This window comes from Microcaecilia unicolor, chromosome 4, assembly GCF_901765095.1.
Source record: "Microcaecilia unicolor chromosome 4, aMicUni1.1, whole genome shotgun sequence".
In the NCBI taxonomy this organism is placed as follows: Eukaryota; Metazoa; Chordata; class Amphibia; order Gymnophiona; family Siphonopidae; genus Microcaecilia; species Microcaecilia unicolor.
Genome location: NC_044034.1, coordinates 287,890,002 through 287,906,084, shown reverse-complemented (window position 1 = coordinate 287,906,084; position 16,083 = coordinate 287,890,002). Strand labels below are relative to the sequence as shown.

Sequence of the window (16,083 nt, the reverse complement as noted above, 5' to 3'; positions counted from 1 at the left end):
CAACGGAGAAGTGAGAGGTATGTGTGGATTAAAGTGAAAGCCAACCTCTTAGCCTTTGTTAGACCTGGCCCTGACCTCAACTACATTTTAATAAAGTCTTTGAGTAGCCCATTCTGATTCTCACCAGGCACTCTATTTGTGTTTGTTTATGTATTTTGCCAATTTAAACCATATTGGGTGGCCATTTGGTTGACCGATAAGAGGATATGATTTATGATTTATTAAACATTTCATATACCACCTAGCTTTGCCAGATCAAAGCGGTTTACAATTAAAATACATAACCATATAAATTCAGTAAGTGGAAAGGAATTCCAAATAACTAGCCAGGAAAGCCCTTATCCACAATCACATCAAGAAAATCACTCTCACCGTCTAAAAATCTTTCCAATTGCAGTATAATCAGAAGATCCTTACATCTGAAACACTAACTGTCATGATTGTGGTCGTGACCCCTCTCAGACTCACCTTATTTCCGGCGGTCAGCTTCTGAGCTGGCTTCTGTCTGTTCTTCCTGAGTTAGTTCTGTCTCTGTCTCTGTGTGCTGGCTGCTTCCAGCATGGCTCTGATTACTCCACTATACTGCACCTGTGTGTGTTAAGCCTCTCTGTGCTTCAGTATGCTTTCTGCCTGTGTCTTGGTTTGTGTTCCTCTTGCCCTCTGGTGGCCAGAACCGGTGGCTGCCATAGACTTTCCAGACTTTCTTTCTGGTCCGGTCCAGATATTCCAGCCCTCCAGACTTGGTTTGAAGTTTGGAAGCTAGCCTCACCCGTAGCTGCCTCATGATTCCTGCAGCTAAGTTCAGCTGCTGATGGGTTTATTACCACCTGGAAACCTTCTGAGTTTGCCTTTGCATCGTCTAAGGTCCCTGGTTTGTTGGTGCTTTGTTGCACTTCTGCCTAGTCTGGTTTCTTGTTTAGTTCCTTGTCTGTTTCTAGTTATCAGTGTGTGGTTTAGCTTAGGTTTATGTGCTTACTTCCCTAGTCTTGTTTCTGGTCTGTATTCCTTGTCTAGTTTCTGTTTGTCTGTGTCTCTTGCTTAGTGGCTGCTCTGCAGCTTTCAGTCTTGTCTGTCAGTATTTGTACCCTGTTTTAGTAGCTGCTCTGCAGCTTTCAGTTCTGTCTCTTGCCTGTCAGTATTTGTACCCTATTTTAGTGGCTGCTCTGCCGCTTTCAGTCCTGTCTCTTGTCTGTCAGTATTTGTACCCTGTTTCAGTGGCTGCGTAGCAGCTTTCACTTCCTGTCCTTTAGCTTGTCCATTTCCTACTTTGTGTAGTATTGTCTGTCTGTGAGTCCTAGCCTAGTTTCCTGCCTTGCTGCCCATGTATAGTCCTTCCCCCCTGACCCTCAGTCCCTGTTCAGCCTAGTTGGTATCCAGTGCCTGCCCTGTCCGGTAAGTCCTGCCTGCCGCCTGCACCCAGGGGCTCAACTCCTGGGGAAGGGCGGTCAAGCGCAGGTGAAGTCTAGCTGTTTCTGTCAGAGTTCTGCCTTGTCTCTGGTGTGGGGTGGTTTTGCCTGCCATTGCTGCTCCACAGCAGTGGCCCAAGGGCTCCCGAACCTAGTTTCTGCCTTGAAAACGTGACACTAACAATATTAAAAGCCTGACGATAATAAAAACCTTTAAGCAAAGGATTATATAATATAAAAACTATGATTAGATTAGATTAGGAAGACCTCAGGGAACAACAAAGAAAGGTAGTTACTAAGCTGTAATAAAATATTACATTTTATCACGGGAGTTACTAACCTGTAGAAATTTGGTACCACAAGTTAATGACTCCTGCAATAAGATGCAGTAATTTACTGCCGTGAAATTTACAGCAGGAATCATTTAACCTGTTCCTATGACAAAATTCAGTTTGTGCTGTTGCAGTCAGTGAAGCTCTCACTCCTACCCCTGCTCCCCCACTAAACCTCTTCATCCAAATAAAACCCCATGTTCAGATCCCCCCCCATCCAGAGCCCCTGAAGCACATGCTTTAATCCTCTATAGAAATCTCCCCTCCAATTGAGACCCCTACATCCCTGAAGCATACCCCAACTCACTTAACCCCCCCCCCCCCCCTCCGGACCTACCAGGGATTTCCTTGGTGTCTAACGGGTGGAGCAGGAGTGATCCCCAGTTGCTCCTGGCCCACTGAATGTTAGGTTCAAAATGGTGCCGTTGACCCCTAGCAATACTGCTTGGTGTGATGCCCTTAATCATCTTCAGCTGCTCTTCTCCTTTTCCAGAATAATTCTGCAGTGACATAAACTAGTTTCCAGAATCCCTCTGCCTTTATCAAGTAACCTCCCAATTCCAGACTCCCCCTCTAACCCTCCACTTGTCTCTACACCCCCCCTGACCTCTCTATGCTCGAATATAACCTTCCTTCCTAGAATCACTTTGTTGTGATAGTATGAGTACTATCTGTACTGGGACAATAACCTCCCTATCCTAGATTTCCTCTGTCCTAGATTCCCTATGTTTTGACCGCAAACATTCAGACGACTAATCATTCTGGATAGAAACCTACCAGGAGCATTGTACACACTTCCAATTTCCATCTGTAAATATAAAAAGTGAGAGTATTAGGTCCCAGTGCTCAAAGGTCACCATTAAATATGACAGCTGCTGTTGAACCTACCAATTCATAAACAGCGACCGATGCACAAAGGGCATCACATGCAAATTAGATGAACAGAAATTCTGCGGGGAAAGCGCCTAGGGCATGTGCAAAACAAACTCTCTGTAAGTGTCTATGTTCTGCGCATGCCCAGGAATCACTGCTGTACACTCTGCTGGGGGCTCGGATCCTGCCTGTGCCAAATCCGGGGGTTCACTTTATGCCTGTGCCTAGGCCAGAGACGGGAAGGAGGAGGGAAAAACAGGGGGAAAAAACAACAGAAGAAGAAAAGGAAAAAGCCACATGAATCCCCATGTTCTGGAATGAAGTACAGAAGCACATGGAGCTCATGTGCAAAAAGGCATGATAGCGATGAAAAGAAGAACCCCCCAACCCCCACCCACCTACACACACCACACCACAGCCCAGGCCTGGGATCAGTCACACAAGGACAGCTCCTGACATGCTGGAAAATTTTGCATGTTAAAGTAGGTGCTCCTTTCTGTGCATCGCACAGAATACTAATTTTAATACTGTTGAGCTTGTTGTAATATATTTGCATTGGATTGTCGGTAGCTGCTACAGTGAACAGTTAAAGCCACACAGAACCCCTTTGTGCATTAGACGCTAAATAATGTTTATTTTAGACCAGTTACAACCGATCTAAAACAAATATTGCAAGCACTGTAAGCAGGGGCGTAGCCAGATGACCAATTTTGGGTGTGCCTGAGCCAAGGTGGGTGAGCATGGAATTCACCCCCCCCCCCCCCCCCCCCCCCCCCCCCCCCCCACCGGACCCCCTCTAGTTTGTTCCTCTCTCCACCCCTCCCTACCCACAAATCCCAAATATTAAATACTTCATCCCCAAACCCTTCCAGCTGAAGATTTCCTCCTCCTCATCCAGCAGCCAGTACTCTTCCAAATGGCAGCTGGTAGCGCTTTCCTCAAACTGAGGCTGCTGCCAGCAGGCTGTGCATGCTCAGTGTTTTTGTATGTAAACAAGGGCTGGTGTCTCAGCGTCAGCTTAAGGCAAGTGCTGCTGGCTAACATTTGGAAGCAAGCTGGCTGCCCAAGGAGAGAAAATCTTCAGCTAGCAAGGTTTGGGGATCCCCACCAGCCACATCAAGAGTGTCATAATTTTGGGTGGGCCTGAGTCCAAAGTGTATGGGCCACAGCCCACCAGGCCCACCTGTGGCTACGCCACTGACTGTAAGCTTGTGCATCTCTCCTTAGACATTATACTTGAATAATTCTGATGATCCTAAAAATAAGAACATACACAGACACTGGGTCCCTTGTCATGGGACACAGTGAAGTTGGTTACCTGTAATAGCCATTCTCTGCAGACAGCCATTTCCATCATATATATGGGTGACATCAACTTGATGGTGCTGACATGAACATGACATCCCAGAAAATTCTTTGAGATCTCTATGAATGTGCGTAGGATCTCCTACAGTCATGCAGTGTACCTCAGTACTACTACTACTACTACTACTACTATTTAGCATTTCTATAGCGCTACAAGGCGTACGCAGCGCTGCACAAACATAGAAGAAAGACAGTCCCTGCTCAAAGAGCTTACAATCTAATAGACAAAAAATAAAAAGTAAGCAAATCAAATCAATTAATGTGAACGGGAAGGAAGAGAGAGGTAGGTGGAGGCGAGTGGTTATAAGTGGTTACGAGTCAAAAGCAATGTTAAAGAGGGGGCTTTCAGTCTAGATTTAAAGGTGGCCAAGGATGGGGCAAGACGTAGGGGCTCAGGAAGTTTATTCCAGGTGTAGGGTGCAGCGAGACAGAAGGCGCGAAGTCTGGAGTTGGCAGTAGTGGAGAAAGGGAACAGATAAGAAGGATTATCCATGGAGCGGATGTGCACGGGAAGGGGTTATAGGGAAGGACGAGTGTGGAGAGATACTGGGGAGCAGCAGAGTGAGTACATTTATAGGCTAGTAGAAGAAGTTTGAACAGGATGCGAAACGGATAGGGGAGCCAGTGAAGGGTCTAGAGGAGAGGGGTTAGTATGAGGTAAAAGCGACCCTGGCGGAAGACGAGACGGGCAGCAGAGTTTTGAACCGACTGGAGAGGGGAGAGGTGACTAAGTGGGAGGCCAGCAAGAAGCAGATTGCAGTAGTCTAAACAAGAGGTGACAAGGGTGTGGATGAGGTTTTTGGTAGAGTGCTCGGAAAGAAAGGGGGCGGATTTTACGGATGTTGTAAAGAAAGAAACGACAGGTCTTGGCAATCTGTGGATATGAGCAGAGAAGGAGGAGAGAAGAGTCAAAGATGACCCCAAGGTTTCGAGCTGAGGAGACAGGGAGAATGAGAGAGCCATCAACAGAAATAGAAAACGGGGGGAGCGGGGAGGTGGGTTTGGGGGGGAAAATGAGAAGCTCGGTTTTGGTCATATTTAATTTCAGGTGGCGTTGAGACATCAGACAGCAATGTCAGACAAGCACGCTGAACTTTGGTTTGGATGCAAGGTGAGATATCAGGGTAGAAAGATAGATTTGGGCGTCATCAGCATAGAGATGGTAGGAAAAGCCATGGGATGAGATTAATGAACCAAGGGAAGAAGTGTAGATAGAAAAGAGGAGGGGACGAAGAACAGAACCCTGATGTACGCCGACAGGCAGAGGGATAGAAGTAGAAGAGGATCCACCAGAGTGAAACACTAAGGTGCGGAGGGAGAGGTTAGGAAGAGAACCAGGAAAGGACAGAGCCCTGGAATCCAAGTGAGGACAGGGTTATCGAGAAGTATGCTGTGATCGGACAGTGTCAAAAGCAGCGGAACGATCAAGAAGACTGAGGATGGAATATTGACCTCTGGATTTAGCCAGTAATAGGTCATTGGAGACTTTAGTAAGCACAGTTTCGGTTGAGTGGAGAGGGCGAAAACCAGATTGTAGTGGGTCAAGAATAGCATGTGAGGAGAGAAAATCAAGGCAGCGGCGGTGAACAGCACGCTCAAGTAATTTGGAGAGAAAAGGAAGGAGGGAGATGGGTCGGTAATTAGAGGGACAAGTAGGGTCGAGTGAAGGCTTCTTAAGGAGAGGTGTGACCACAGCATGTTTAAAGGCAGCAGGGACAGTCGCAGTGGAAAGTGAGAGGTTGAGAATGTGACAGATAAAAGGAATAAGAGCAGGAGAGATGGCATTAAGAAGGTGGGTGGGAATGGGATCAGAGGAACAGGTGGTACATTTTGAAGAAGAAAGGAGAAGTGTAGTTTCCTCAATAGTAACTTCAGGAAAGGAGGAAAGGGAATGAGGGGAAGGAGAGAGAGGGGAACGGACTAGTGGAGGGAGAGGTGGTGAGGTAGAGAAAGCAAGGTTTATCTTTTGAACCTTGTTGTGAAAGAATTCAGCAAGGGTCTGAGGAGATAATAAAGGGGGAGTTGGGGGAGGGGGCACCTTGAGGAGAGAGTTCAATGTGGTGAAGAGAAGTCGAGGATTAGAGCCAAGAGAGTTGGTCAGTTGGGTATAATAATCCTGTTCTGTAATTAAGCTAATGAGCTCAACTCCAGATGGAAAAGAAAAAGAACTGGTGAACTAATGCGTTCATAGAATACCTACTATAGAAATGAAACATTACCCTTTCAATGTCTGTGAAGACAAAGGGTAAATATTTAGCTGGTGGCGGTGAGCGTTTTGCTGACCACTGCCGGCGTTATTCCTGGAATTCAATTTCAGGTCATGTCCGGGCTTCGACATTGAATATCCAGTTTATGCAGAGCTGGTTAACACATAGGTGTGTCTAGCATTAGTGTGCAGTAATTTTTAGTGCACACTATGATAGCATGCCTACAGCATGGCTTAGTAAACAGGGCCCATAGCCAGTTAAGTCAATATTTCAGAACTTAACGGGCCACGGGTTGCTGCATAAAAGATACGCTGTGTTTTATGCGGTCCCATTTATATAATTACCCTGGCTAGTTACGTACTGAATATAGGCACTTAACCAGCCAAGTGCTGACCCCACCCCTGGAACACCCCCAAATAGCAGTTTTCACTTAGGCATTAACTGTGAATTTTCAGCAGTGATAACTGCTGAAAATGAGCAGATAGCCCCCAACAAGTGGTGAATCGGTCAGTGGCCATTTTTGGCCAGTTAAATCATTTTGAATATTGACCAGAAAATGTTCCCTGTAATCACATAAATGAGGCTCTCTAGATGCAGGTTGTCTTCAACAAATAAAAGGAGAGGGTAGGGGAACAACAATCACCACCTGCAAACAAGGCAGAGTACTGTGTTCTGCAGGTTAGAATTCCATCTTTCTTCAGTAAAAAGACAAACCAATAACAAACATGGGCTCCAGAGGGAGAAGGGAAGAGAAAAACTGCTTTGAAGGTGGAAGAGCCCACACCACTATCCTTCTGGAGCCTTGTCTCAAATGAGATTAGGCACTATAACATTATTAGCCAGATAGACTTGGGCGTTTCTACTTCATAGTTTTGGGAATGAACAATAGGAAATTTACTTTCCTATGAGGATCTGCTGGGGCCTTCCAAACAATCCAGATTAGCACTGCCTGAGACAGGATGCTGGACTCAATGGACCACTGGTTTGCCTCACTATGGCAATTCTTTATTTTCTAATGTAGTAGTTGCCCTTCAATGGGCCCTCAGCTCTGTGCTCAAGCACTGAGAGCACAGTGCATAGTCCAACTGGGATATCAAGATCTGGCTTGATCCCTGGGACTATCCTTCAACTACTTGCCTCTAATGGATAGTACACCACTATGGTCCTTATGCTTTGATGGTGTTTTCACTTAAGAAAGACCTAAGAGATTTCTTCCCACCAGCAGAATGACAAAAATTAATAATCCAACCTCCCAAAGAATTCACATGCAACCATTTTAAATGTAAAAATTATGTAGGAGCATCAAACTCAGGGATAGTAGACCATATATTTGGTAAAACCACTTTAAGGGGCTGAAATATCTAAACAGCTGTGATTTATTACCTCTCTGTATGATGGTCTTATATTAATTTTACATTTAAACTGATTGCTCTAAGAGACATGAATGCTCTGGGAGACAGGATTGCCAGTTGATACTGTCTTCAACATTGGTTTGGTAGAACAAACTTTGTTCTTCATTTCTTCAAGATGAGAGGGTAGACTCATCTTGTACATGTGGATAGCTTTAAGTGGCATCCTTAAGCAGATATTGCATGATCCTTGCTCACTATGGGAATCTCTCGCATGACCATTAAGCCACTCCTCCTCTATTATGGATGTCTTGCATTTGGACATCTTTTGTTCGAAAATGGACCCAAAAAAAAGGACGTCCAAATCACAGGACGTTCATAGTATTTTTAAACACAAAGGATAGACATCCATCTTTTTCGAAAATGACCTTCTTTTCTGTTCAGAATTTGGACATCTTTGTAAAACATCCAAATTCTGATTTAGATGTTTCTTTTGAAAATGCCCCTCCACAATTCTAAGGATCTAAATATTTTTAAATATTTGAAAACAGTCATCACTATTATTGGATATCACAAGAACTGAGTTGCATGAGAAACTCACTACTAACTGCTACTGAGGCACTCCATTCAGTACTCTCACCATTTACCTTACAGACCCCTCCCCAACCCATAACATCATCCAGATATGCTGACACCATCATGGAGAAGGATATATGCTTCTTGTAGTCATGGACTACATGGTACAATAATGTTAGCAACTTGATTACATCTGGTATATGTGGCAGTGGCCGAAAGGTAGGGGATATGCATTGTGACTAGGAGTCTAAACTGGAAGCTTTGACTTGATGCTGTTGGCTGCAGTCAGAACTAGAAACTGATGTTTTGGAGGCGAGCATAGAGGCTGAGATTGTGGGTCAGGGCAGAGTGCGGCTGAGATGGGATCTGTAGCTGGTATGGCTTTGGCTAGGAGAATGGAAGCTGCTGTTGAGTATCGGGGGTGATGACTGAAACTGAGTTGGGGGCTGAGGTTGGGATTGGGGCTGTTGATTGTGGCTAGGAAAATGGAGGCTGAGGCTACTGCAGGCTTGAAAAGAATAAAAAAGGATAACTTGTATTTAAAAAAACTGAATTAAGGGCTGTGGCCAAGGGGATAGATACTGTTGTGGGGGAAATATTTGAAACTGAACTGGTGATTGGGAGATGGGGACTGGGGTCTGAGGCTGCTGCTGAGGGTCACAGGCTATGGACAAGGCTTAGCTGGGGGCTGAGGCCTGGAAAGTGGTTGAACACATGGGTTGAAGGCTGCATGTACATTTTACATTTGGGTGCACATTTCATTTAACTACAGAAAGGTAACTCACCTTGAAAATTCCAATCATGGAATCAGCCCGCAGTGACTGAGAATTCAAGACCTTAATAAAAGATGGAAAACCTTGACATTTAGCTCTTTCCAATATTAACAGTTCCCCACCTTTCCAAATAATCTCTCCTTCTGCTCCTTTCCTATACTTCACATCAGTGCCGAGGAGACCACAGCAATGACAATCCCCTTCTTCAACCATTTCACAAAAATCCCACTCCAACTCTCACACTACACTGCAGCACTAAGGAGTATAAAATATCAATAATCTTCTCTTTTCCTCTTTCAGATACCAGTGGAGCATTGAGGAGTACAGAGCAATTGATCATCTTCATCCTTCCCACAAAACTACATCCTCACATTTACACTTGCTCCAAAGGGAAAGAGGAAGCAGGTGCAAATGTGCGCATGTACTCTATGTGGACATTTGCATATTTTATAAAATACAAGAGTCAGCCGTCCAAGGAAGTTCAAAAAGTAGGGTAAGCTGGCTCTTCCAAAAAAAAAAAAAACCAAGGGAGATGCTTATTCAAAAATATATAGTCTTTATTGAAAATCATCAAATGACTCGACATGACTGCCATGTTTTGGCGCCCAAAGCTCCATTGATTTTTCAGGCTTTTGCCGACGGATGTTGCACATGTTCACTCTACATTTTGGACAAACTTTATCTGCCTTTGTTTGAATTTGGTCTTGGAATTGTTACCTACACCATAAGACTCCTGACACAGGCACTTTGGGCACCGAAACACGGCAGTCAAGTCGCGTCATTTGATGATTTTCAATAAAGGCCATATATTTTTGAATAAGCATTTCCCTTGTTTTTTTTTGGAAGAGCCAGCTTACCCTATTCTTTGAACATCCTTTTATAAAATACATGAGATTATGGAAACTCTAGCCATGCTCTGCCCAAATTGTGATCCTGGGTATGCCTACAAACAATACGAATATAAGTATATACCATCTTGTTGACACAGTTAACTGTGCATATACTATGAGGCAATTTTACAAAAGGCCTCTTCGGTGTGGAAAATTTTATATATGGTGTCCGGGAAAAACGGGAACCCTAACATATTTTCAAATAACCCAAAAACATCCCACTGCAGCAAAAATTTATGACTGAAATTCAAGATATTTCTGAGTACTTTATTTTTCAGAAAAAACTGGACTCGATTTCAGCAAAACTAAACTAAATTGTCAAATGGCAAGCTGAACCCTCATAAGCAATATGTGAACTTATATCCATATACAATGTGATATCAATCTTTCTTATTTTTCTTACAGTTTTTTTCTTTTTTTCTTTTTTCTTTTTTAATCAAAAAATGGAGAAAAAGACCTCATCAGTCCTAGCATGACGATATTCTTATTCAATGTATCAATCAATTTAATCGTCTGCTTATTTAGGAGTCCATTGTAATCCTTGGTCTTAAAAAAACTCCACCTTTTTTAATAATAATAATAAAATTACTCAATTGTAACATCAAGTTGAATTTGTTGTTTGAAATAATCACGATTGAAACATTACAATTGAGTTAATTTTAATTATTATATTATTAAAAAAGGTGGAGTTTTTTTAAGACCAAGGATTACAATGGAGTCCTAATAAGCAGACAATTAAATGATTGATACATTGAATAAGAATATCGTCATGCTAGGACTGATGAGGTCTTTTTCTCCATTTTTTGATTAAAACAGCAAAAGAAACAAAAGAAAAAAAACTGTAAGAAAATAAGAAGATTGATATCACATTGTATATGGATATAAGTCACATATGCTTATGAGGTTCAGCTTGCCATTTGATACTTTATTTTTCAACCCAGATGGAGCACTAGCGCATCGAGCTCCAAGCCAAGGGCTCAGTGACATCAAAGACTTTGTGAATGTGTCAAGGTTGAAGGAGAACACTTTGAACACAAATTATGAATTAAGAAAAAAACCCATTATACTAATGCATTTTCAAAGATCATACTACAGGCCTCTTTTACCAAACCACGGTAGTGATTCCTGGCGCGGCAATTATTATTATTAGTTACATTTGTATCCCACATTTTCCCACCTTTTGCAGGCTCAATGTGGCTTACATATAACCGTTAATGGCTTTAGGCCGATTAGTGTCTGAACAACACATGTATGAATGAATATAAAGTAATATTGTGATAGAATGAGGTACATGTATGGTAGGTACAGTTGGGGGGAACTTAGAGAGGGAAAGGGGGAAGAAGAGTCAGGTAATGTCCATTACGGTTTTTTGATTACATTGAGGGGCATAATAAAAAACGCGAACGCCCATCTCCATGGGCGACTATCTCTGAGGACGGTACGCAAAGGGATGGAACAGACCGTATTTTCGAAAAAGATGGGCGTCCATCTTTTGTTTCGATAATACGGTTGGTCCCGGGCAAATGCATTGGATTTGGGCGGATTTTGAGCTGGGAGGTATCGGTTTTCAGAAATAATGAAAACCGAAGCTGCCCAGCTCAAAAATGAACACTCCAAGGCAATGTTACTGGTTTCACTCCTGTGTGTATCCTCTGGTGCATGGTGAGGTTTACCTTCTGACAAAGCTTTTACCAGACGCCATACCACAAATGGTTTCTGTCCCGTAGTGACACGAACATATCTGATGCACTTTTGAGATTTATATTACAACCAAATCTTTTACCACACTTAGAACATGTGAATGTGGATTTTCTTGTGTATTTTGTAAGTTTTGCATTTGGAGGTATTTGTTTGAAAATGGACCAAAAATAAAACATCCCAATCACAAAACATTTTCCAAACAGCATGTAGAAAATGACCTTTCCTGTTTCTGATTCTCGGACATTTTACAAAAAAACAGTCCAAATTCAGACTTAGATGTCTATCCAAAATGGCCCCTTGTGCATCTGACTTGCACCAAAGTCCCACCCTCCTCTATACAGCCTAGCAATCTTCTAGCTACGGCCGCCACCTTGTCACACTGTTTCGTTGCCTTCAGGTCCTCAGATACTATCACCCCAAGATCCCTCTCCCGGTCTATACCTATCAGACTCTCCCCGCCTAACACATACGTCTCCCGTGGATTTCTACACCCTAAGTGCATCACTTTGCATTTCTTCGCATTGAATTTTAATTGCCAAACGTTAGACCATTCTTCTAGCTTCTTCAGATCTTTTTTCATGCATTCCACTCCCTCCGGAGTGTCCACTCTGTTGCAAATCTTGGTGTCATCCGCAAAAAGGCAAACTTTACCTTCTAACCCTTCGGCAATATCACTCACAAATATATTGAATAGAATCGGCCCCAACACCGATCCCTGAGGCACTCCACTACTGACCTTTCTCCCCTCCGAGCGAACTCCATTTACCACAACCCTCTGACATCTGCCCGTCAACCAGTTCCTAATCCAGTTCACCACTTCGGATCCTATCTTCAGCCCGTCTAGTTTATTCAAGAGCCTCCTGTGGGGAACCGTGTCAAAAGCTTTGCTGAAATCTAAGTAGATTACGTCCATAGCACGTCCTTGATTTAATTCTCCGGTCACCCAGTCAAAGAATTCAATGAGATTCGTTTGGCACGATTTTCCTTTGGTAAAACCATGTTGTCGCGGATCTTGCAACTTATTTGCTTCCAAGAAATTCACTATCCTTTCCTTCAGCATCGCTTCCATTACTTTTCCAATAATTGAAGTGAGGCTTACCGGCCTGTAGTTTCCAGCTTATTCCCTATCACCACTTTTGTGAAGAGGGACCACCTCTGCTGTTCTCCAATCCGACGGAACCTCTCCCGTCTCCAAGGATTTATTAAACAAATCTTTAAGATGACCCGCCAGAACCTCTCTGAGCTCCCTCAATATCCTGGGGTGGATCCCATCCGGTCCCACTGCTTTGTCCACGTTTAGATTTTTAAGTTGTTCATACACACTCTCTTCCGTGAACAGTGCTATATCCATTCCATTCTCACATGTACTTTTGCAAGTCCATTGCGGTCCTGATCCAGGATTTTCTTCTGTGAAAACAGAACAAAAGTATCTATTTAGCAAATTTGCTTTTTCTTCATCATTATCTATATAGCGGTTCTCAGCATCTTTCAGTCTCACAATTCCCTTTTTAGTCTTCCTCCTTTCACTGAAGAAAGTTTTGCCGCCCCTCCTTACATTTCTAGCCATTTGTTCTTCCACTTGCGCTTTCACCAGACGTATCTCTCTCTTGGCTTCTTTCAGTTTCCTCCGGTATTCCTCCCCGTGTTCCTCTTCCTGAGTCTTTCTGTATTTCAGGAACGCCAACTCTTTAGCCTTTATTTTCTCTGCCACTTGTTTGGAGAACCATATCGGTTTCCTTTTTCTCTTGCTTTTATTTACTCTCCTTACATAAAGGTTTGTGGCCCTATTTATAGCTTCTTTCAGCTTGGATCACTATCCTTCCACTTCTCGTTCATCCTCCCATCCCATCAGCCCCTTCCTCAGGTATTCCCCCAGTTTACTAAAGTCAGCATGCTTGAAATCCAGGACTTTGATTTTTGAGTGGCCGCCCTCCACTTCAGCCGTCATATCAAACCAAACCGTTTGGGCACCCACTCGGACATTTGACACCTTGGGTGGATAGGGTCTTGGCTAGTGGAGTCATCATGAGGTTGAAAAGGATCGGTGATAGTGGTGATCCTTGCGGTATTCTGCAGCCTGGTTTCTATGGTGACGATATGTTTGTTTTTGATTTCACTTGATATGTTCTTGTGGTTAGAAAACCCTTAATCCAATTGAGAGTTCCACCACTGATTCTGAAGTCTTAGCAATATGTTATGGATAACCATGTCGAATGCATTTGACATGTCAAATTGGAGGAGGAGAATGCTCTTGCCTATTGCTATTTCCTGCTTGAATTTGGTTAGGAGAGTGAGTAGTACTGTTTCGGTGCCCACTTGAATGGGCTTCATTCGTATTGCCGCGTGGTTTGGTAAAAGAGGCCCTAAATGTTTAAAGAAAGTATTTTGAAACTAAGTAAGGGATCCTGTTTTTTCCAGAGACCGTGTAAAATTAGCCTCATAAGGAGTTATTTTAAAACCATTTCTCTTGTTCCCAGTGGCGAAGGTTGGGTGGACCCGCACCTTTTCAGTTACCTGTATGTGTATGGTGTCCTCAAACAGCTTTGAAGGAGGTTTATGAAAATTTTGGAAAAATATCTGTAACATAATGAAAAGAGAGACGTAAGGTTGCACCTAGGTTTGTGTTCTTCTGTCTGGGTCACATATATCAGGAGGGCAAAAAACATGGAACTACTAATGATGGCAGAGACAGCAGATATGTCACAGCTCCCTGATCAGGACCTATGGTAGATCACAAACTGCAGAGAACAGGCAAGACAGAAGTGTGATGGGATGTTTGGTCCTTTGCTCTCTTCCATTACTGCCTTTATCATCTTCTCAATAAACTCCTATTTTCCATTCCTATCTCACTTCCTTGATCTCATCTTCTACCCATTATTGTTCTCAATTGGTTGTTACTGTCCCTCACTAATCTTTTTTGTTTCAGTCCTTCCTATCTTCCACCTCTTACTCTGTTTCCTTTCTGTGCCTCATTTCCACAAACTGCCATCATCAATTTTAATATCCCACCTTTGCTCTCCCCTGCAACTTAACTCTAATATCATACACCCAATGTCAGGAGAAAGCCAACCAAGATACTATCTGCCCTGGTGTCATATCATGATGCACTCACCACCAGGAGATAATCAAAGCACTGCATACACCCATGCAATTGCATGCTCCGGGTATCTGACGCCCTAAATGAACCATCAACCATGTGTCTCAGCCCACCTACAGTCCAGTGTCTCCCCTTCTCTTCCCTATCTCCTCCCCCCCCCCCAGATGACCAGAAATCTCTTTCTTTCCCCACCTCCCCTCCGATGTCCAGCACTTTGTCTCCTTTCCCTCCCTGCTTCCCCAGAAGTCTATCATCTGTTTCTTTTCCTTCCCCTCCCTCCCCCAGATGTCCAGTATTCCTCTCCTTTCCTGCCCCAGGTGTCCAGCATCTTTTTCTTTCCCTCCCCTCCCTGAAGGTATCCAGCATCTTTCCCCTTCTCTCCCCCCATGTGTCCAGCATCTTTCTCCTTCCTTTCCTCCTCATGTGCCCAGAATTGTTCTCCTTCCCTCCCCCTGTCCAAAGTGTCCAGCATCTCCCCCGTCTTACCCTTCCCCTGCCACTGCTGCTGCTGCTGCTGCCTCATAAACCACAGCAACTCCAGAAGCCTACCCTATAGTGGTGGGCCTTTGAGCATCTATGTGCAAGGCATATGTTGTCAAATCCTACTGCATCTCACCCCCTCCAATGTCTGATCAGAAAGGGTGAGACCTTGAAAGCAAGCGTGTGTGCACAGATTCTTAAAACCCTCTGCTGATGGCAGCTTTAAAGGGCTGCCTTTTGCTATCTTTGCTGGTTGTGTTAGCATTGTGCTGTTGCCCCTCCCCACCGGAAGCCTGATGCCCTAGGTAAACGCCTAGTCCACTCAGTGGTAGGCCAGACTGGGCATGAAACAACCAACATCAGGAAACAGTAAAAAGATACTGCATGCCCCAGTCTAATTACTTTCCATTGCTCCATAAACCAAACGGTCAATCCAGATGTTGTTTCTACCTCATATCAGCAACTGTCAGAATTAGTATATTAATGTCTGACGTACGAATGATCATCCCTATAAGATGTGGTCATAGTAATTTTAATCATCTCCCTCTTTTCTGCCTCATACCTTCTCCTACACTCCTGTCCTTCTCACCATGTCCCAATACCCTCTTTCTCTCTTGCGTCCCTCTTCAACAGGCAGCCTCTCTTTTCCCCATGGCCTCAAGTAAATCTCTCATAGTGGCCCAGTGCAATATGTTTTTAATGATGTTGGGAGTTTTACACCCATTAAAGAATAGCATGACCAAGCAGTAAGGCCTAAACATGCATCTGAAAACAGTTCCCTAACATATTAACAAGAGATGCAAAAATTAGCATTATCCAGAAATGTCCCCCCCCCCCCCCCCACACCACCACCACCACACACACATACACACAATTGAGGCTGACTATGCTTTTGATTAGAGAGGCTAAGGCAGCTAGGTAGTCAGTGTCTGTTCAGTAGCAATACCTTAATTAATGTGATAGCTAATAGGAAGCCAGTGAAAGCAAATAAAAACCGGTGTAATGTGATCCCGATACCGGGCATTACCTAAAAG

The 16,083-nt window shown here is 43.7% G+C and overlaps 1 protein-coding gene across 1 annotated transcript in view; it reads right to left on the bottom strand.

Annotated features, from left to right (window-relative positions):
• FER1L5 (fer-1 like family member 5) overlaps nt 1-16,083 on the bottom strand; it is a 382,389-nt gene that overhangs the window by 341,356 nt on the left and 24,950 nt on the right. Inside the window, 3 exon segments of the mRNA XM_030202486.1 lie at nt 2,516-2,546; nt 8,894-8,944; nt 13,987-14,049. Of these exon segments, the coding sequence (XP_030058346.1) occupies nt 2,516-2,546; nt 8,894-8,944; nt 13,987-14,049 (145 nt within the window).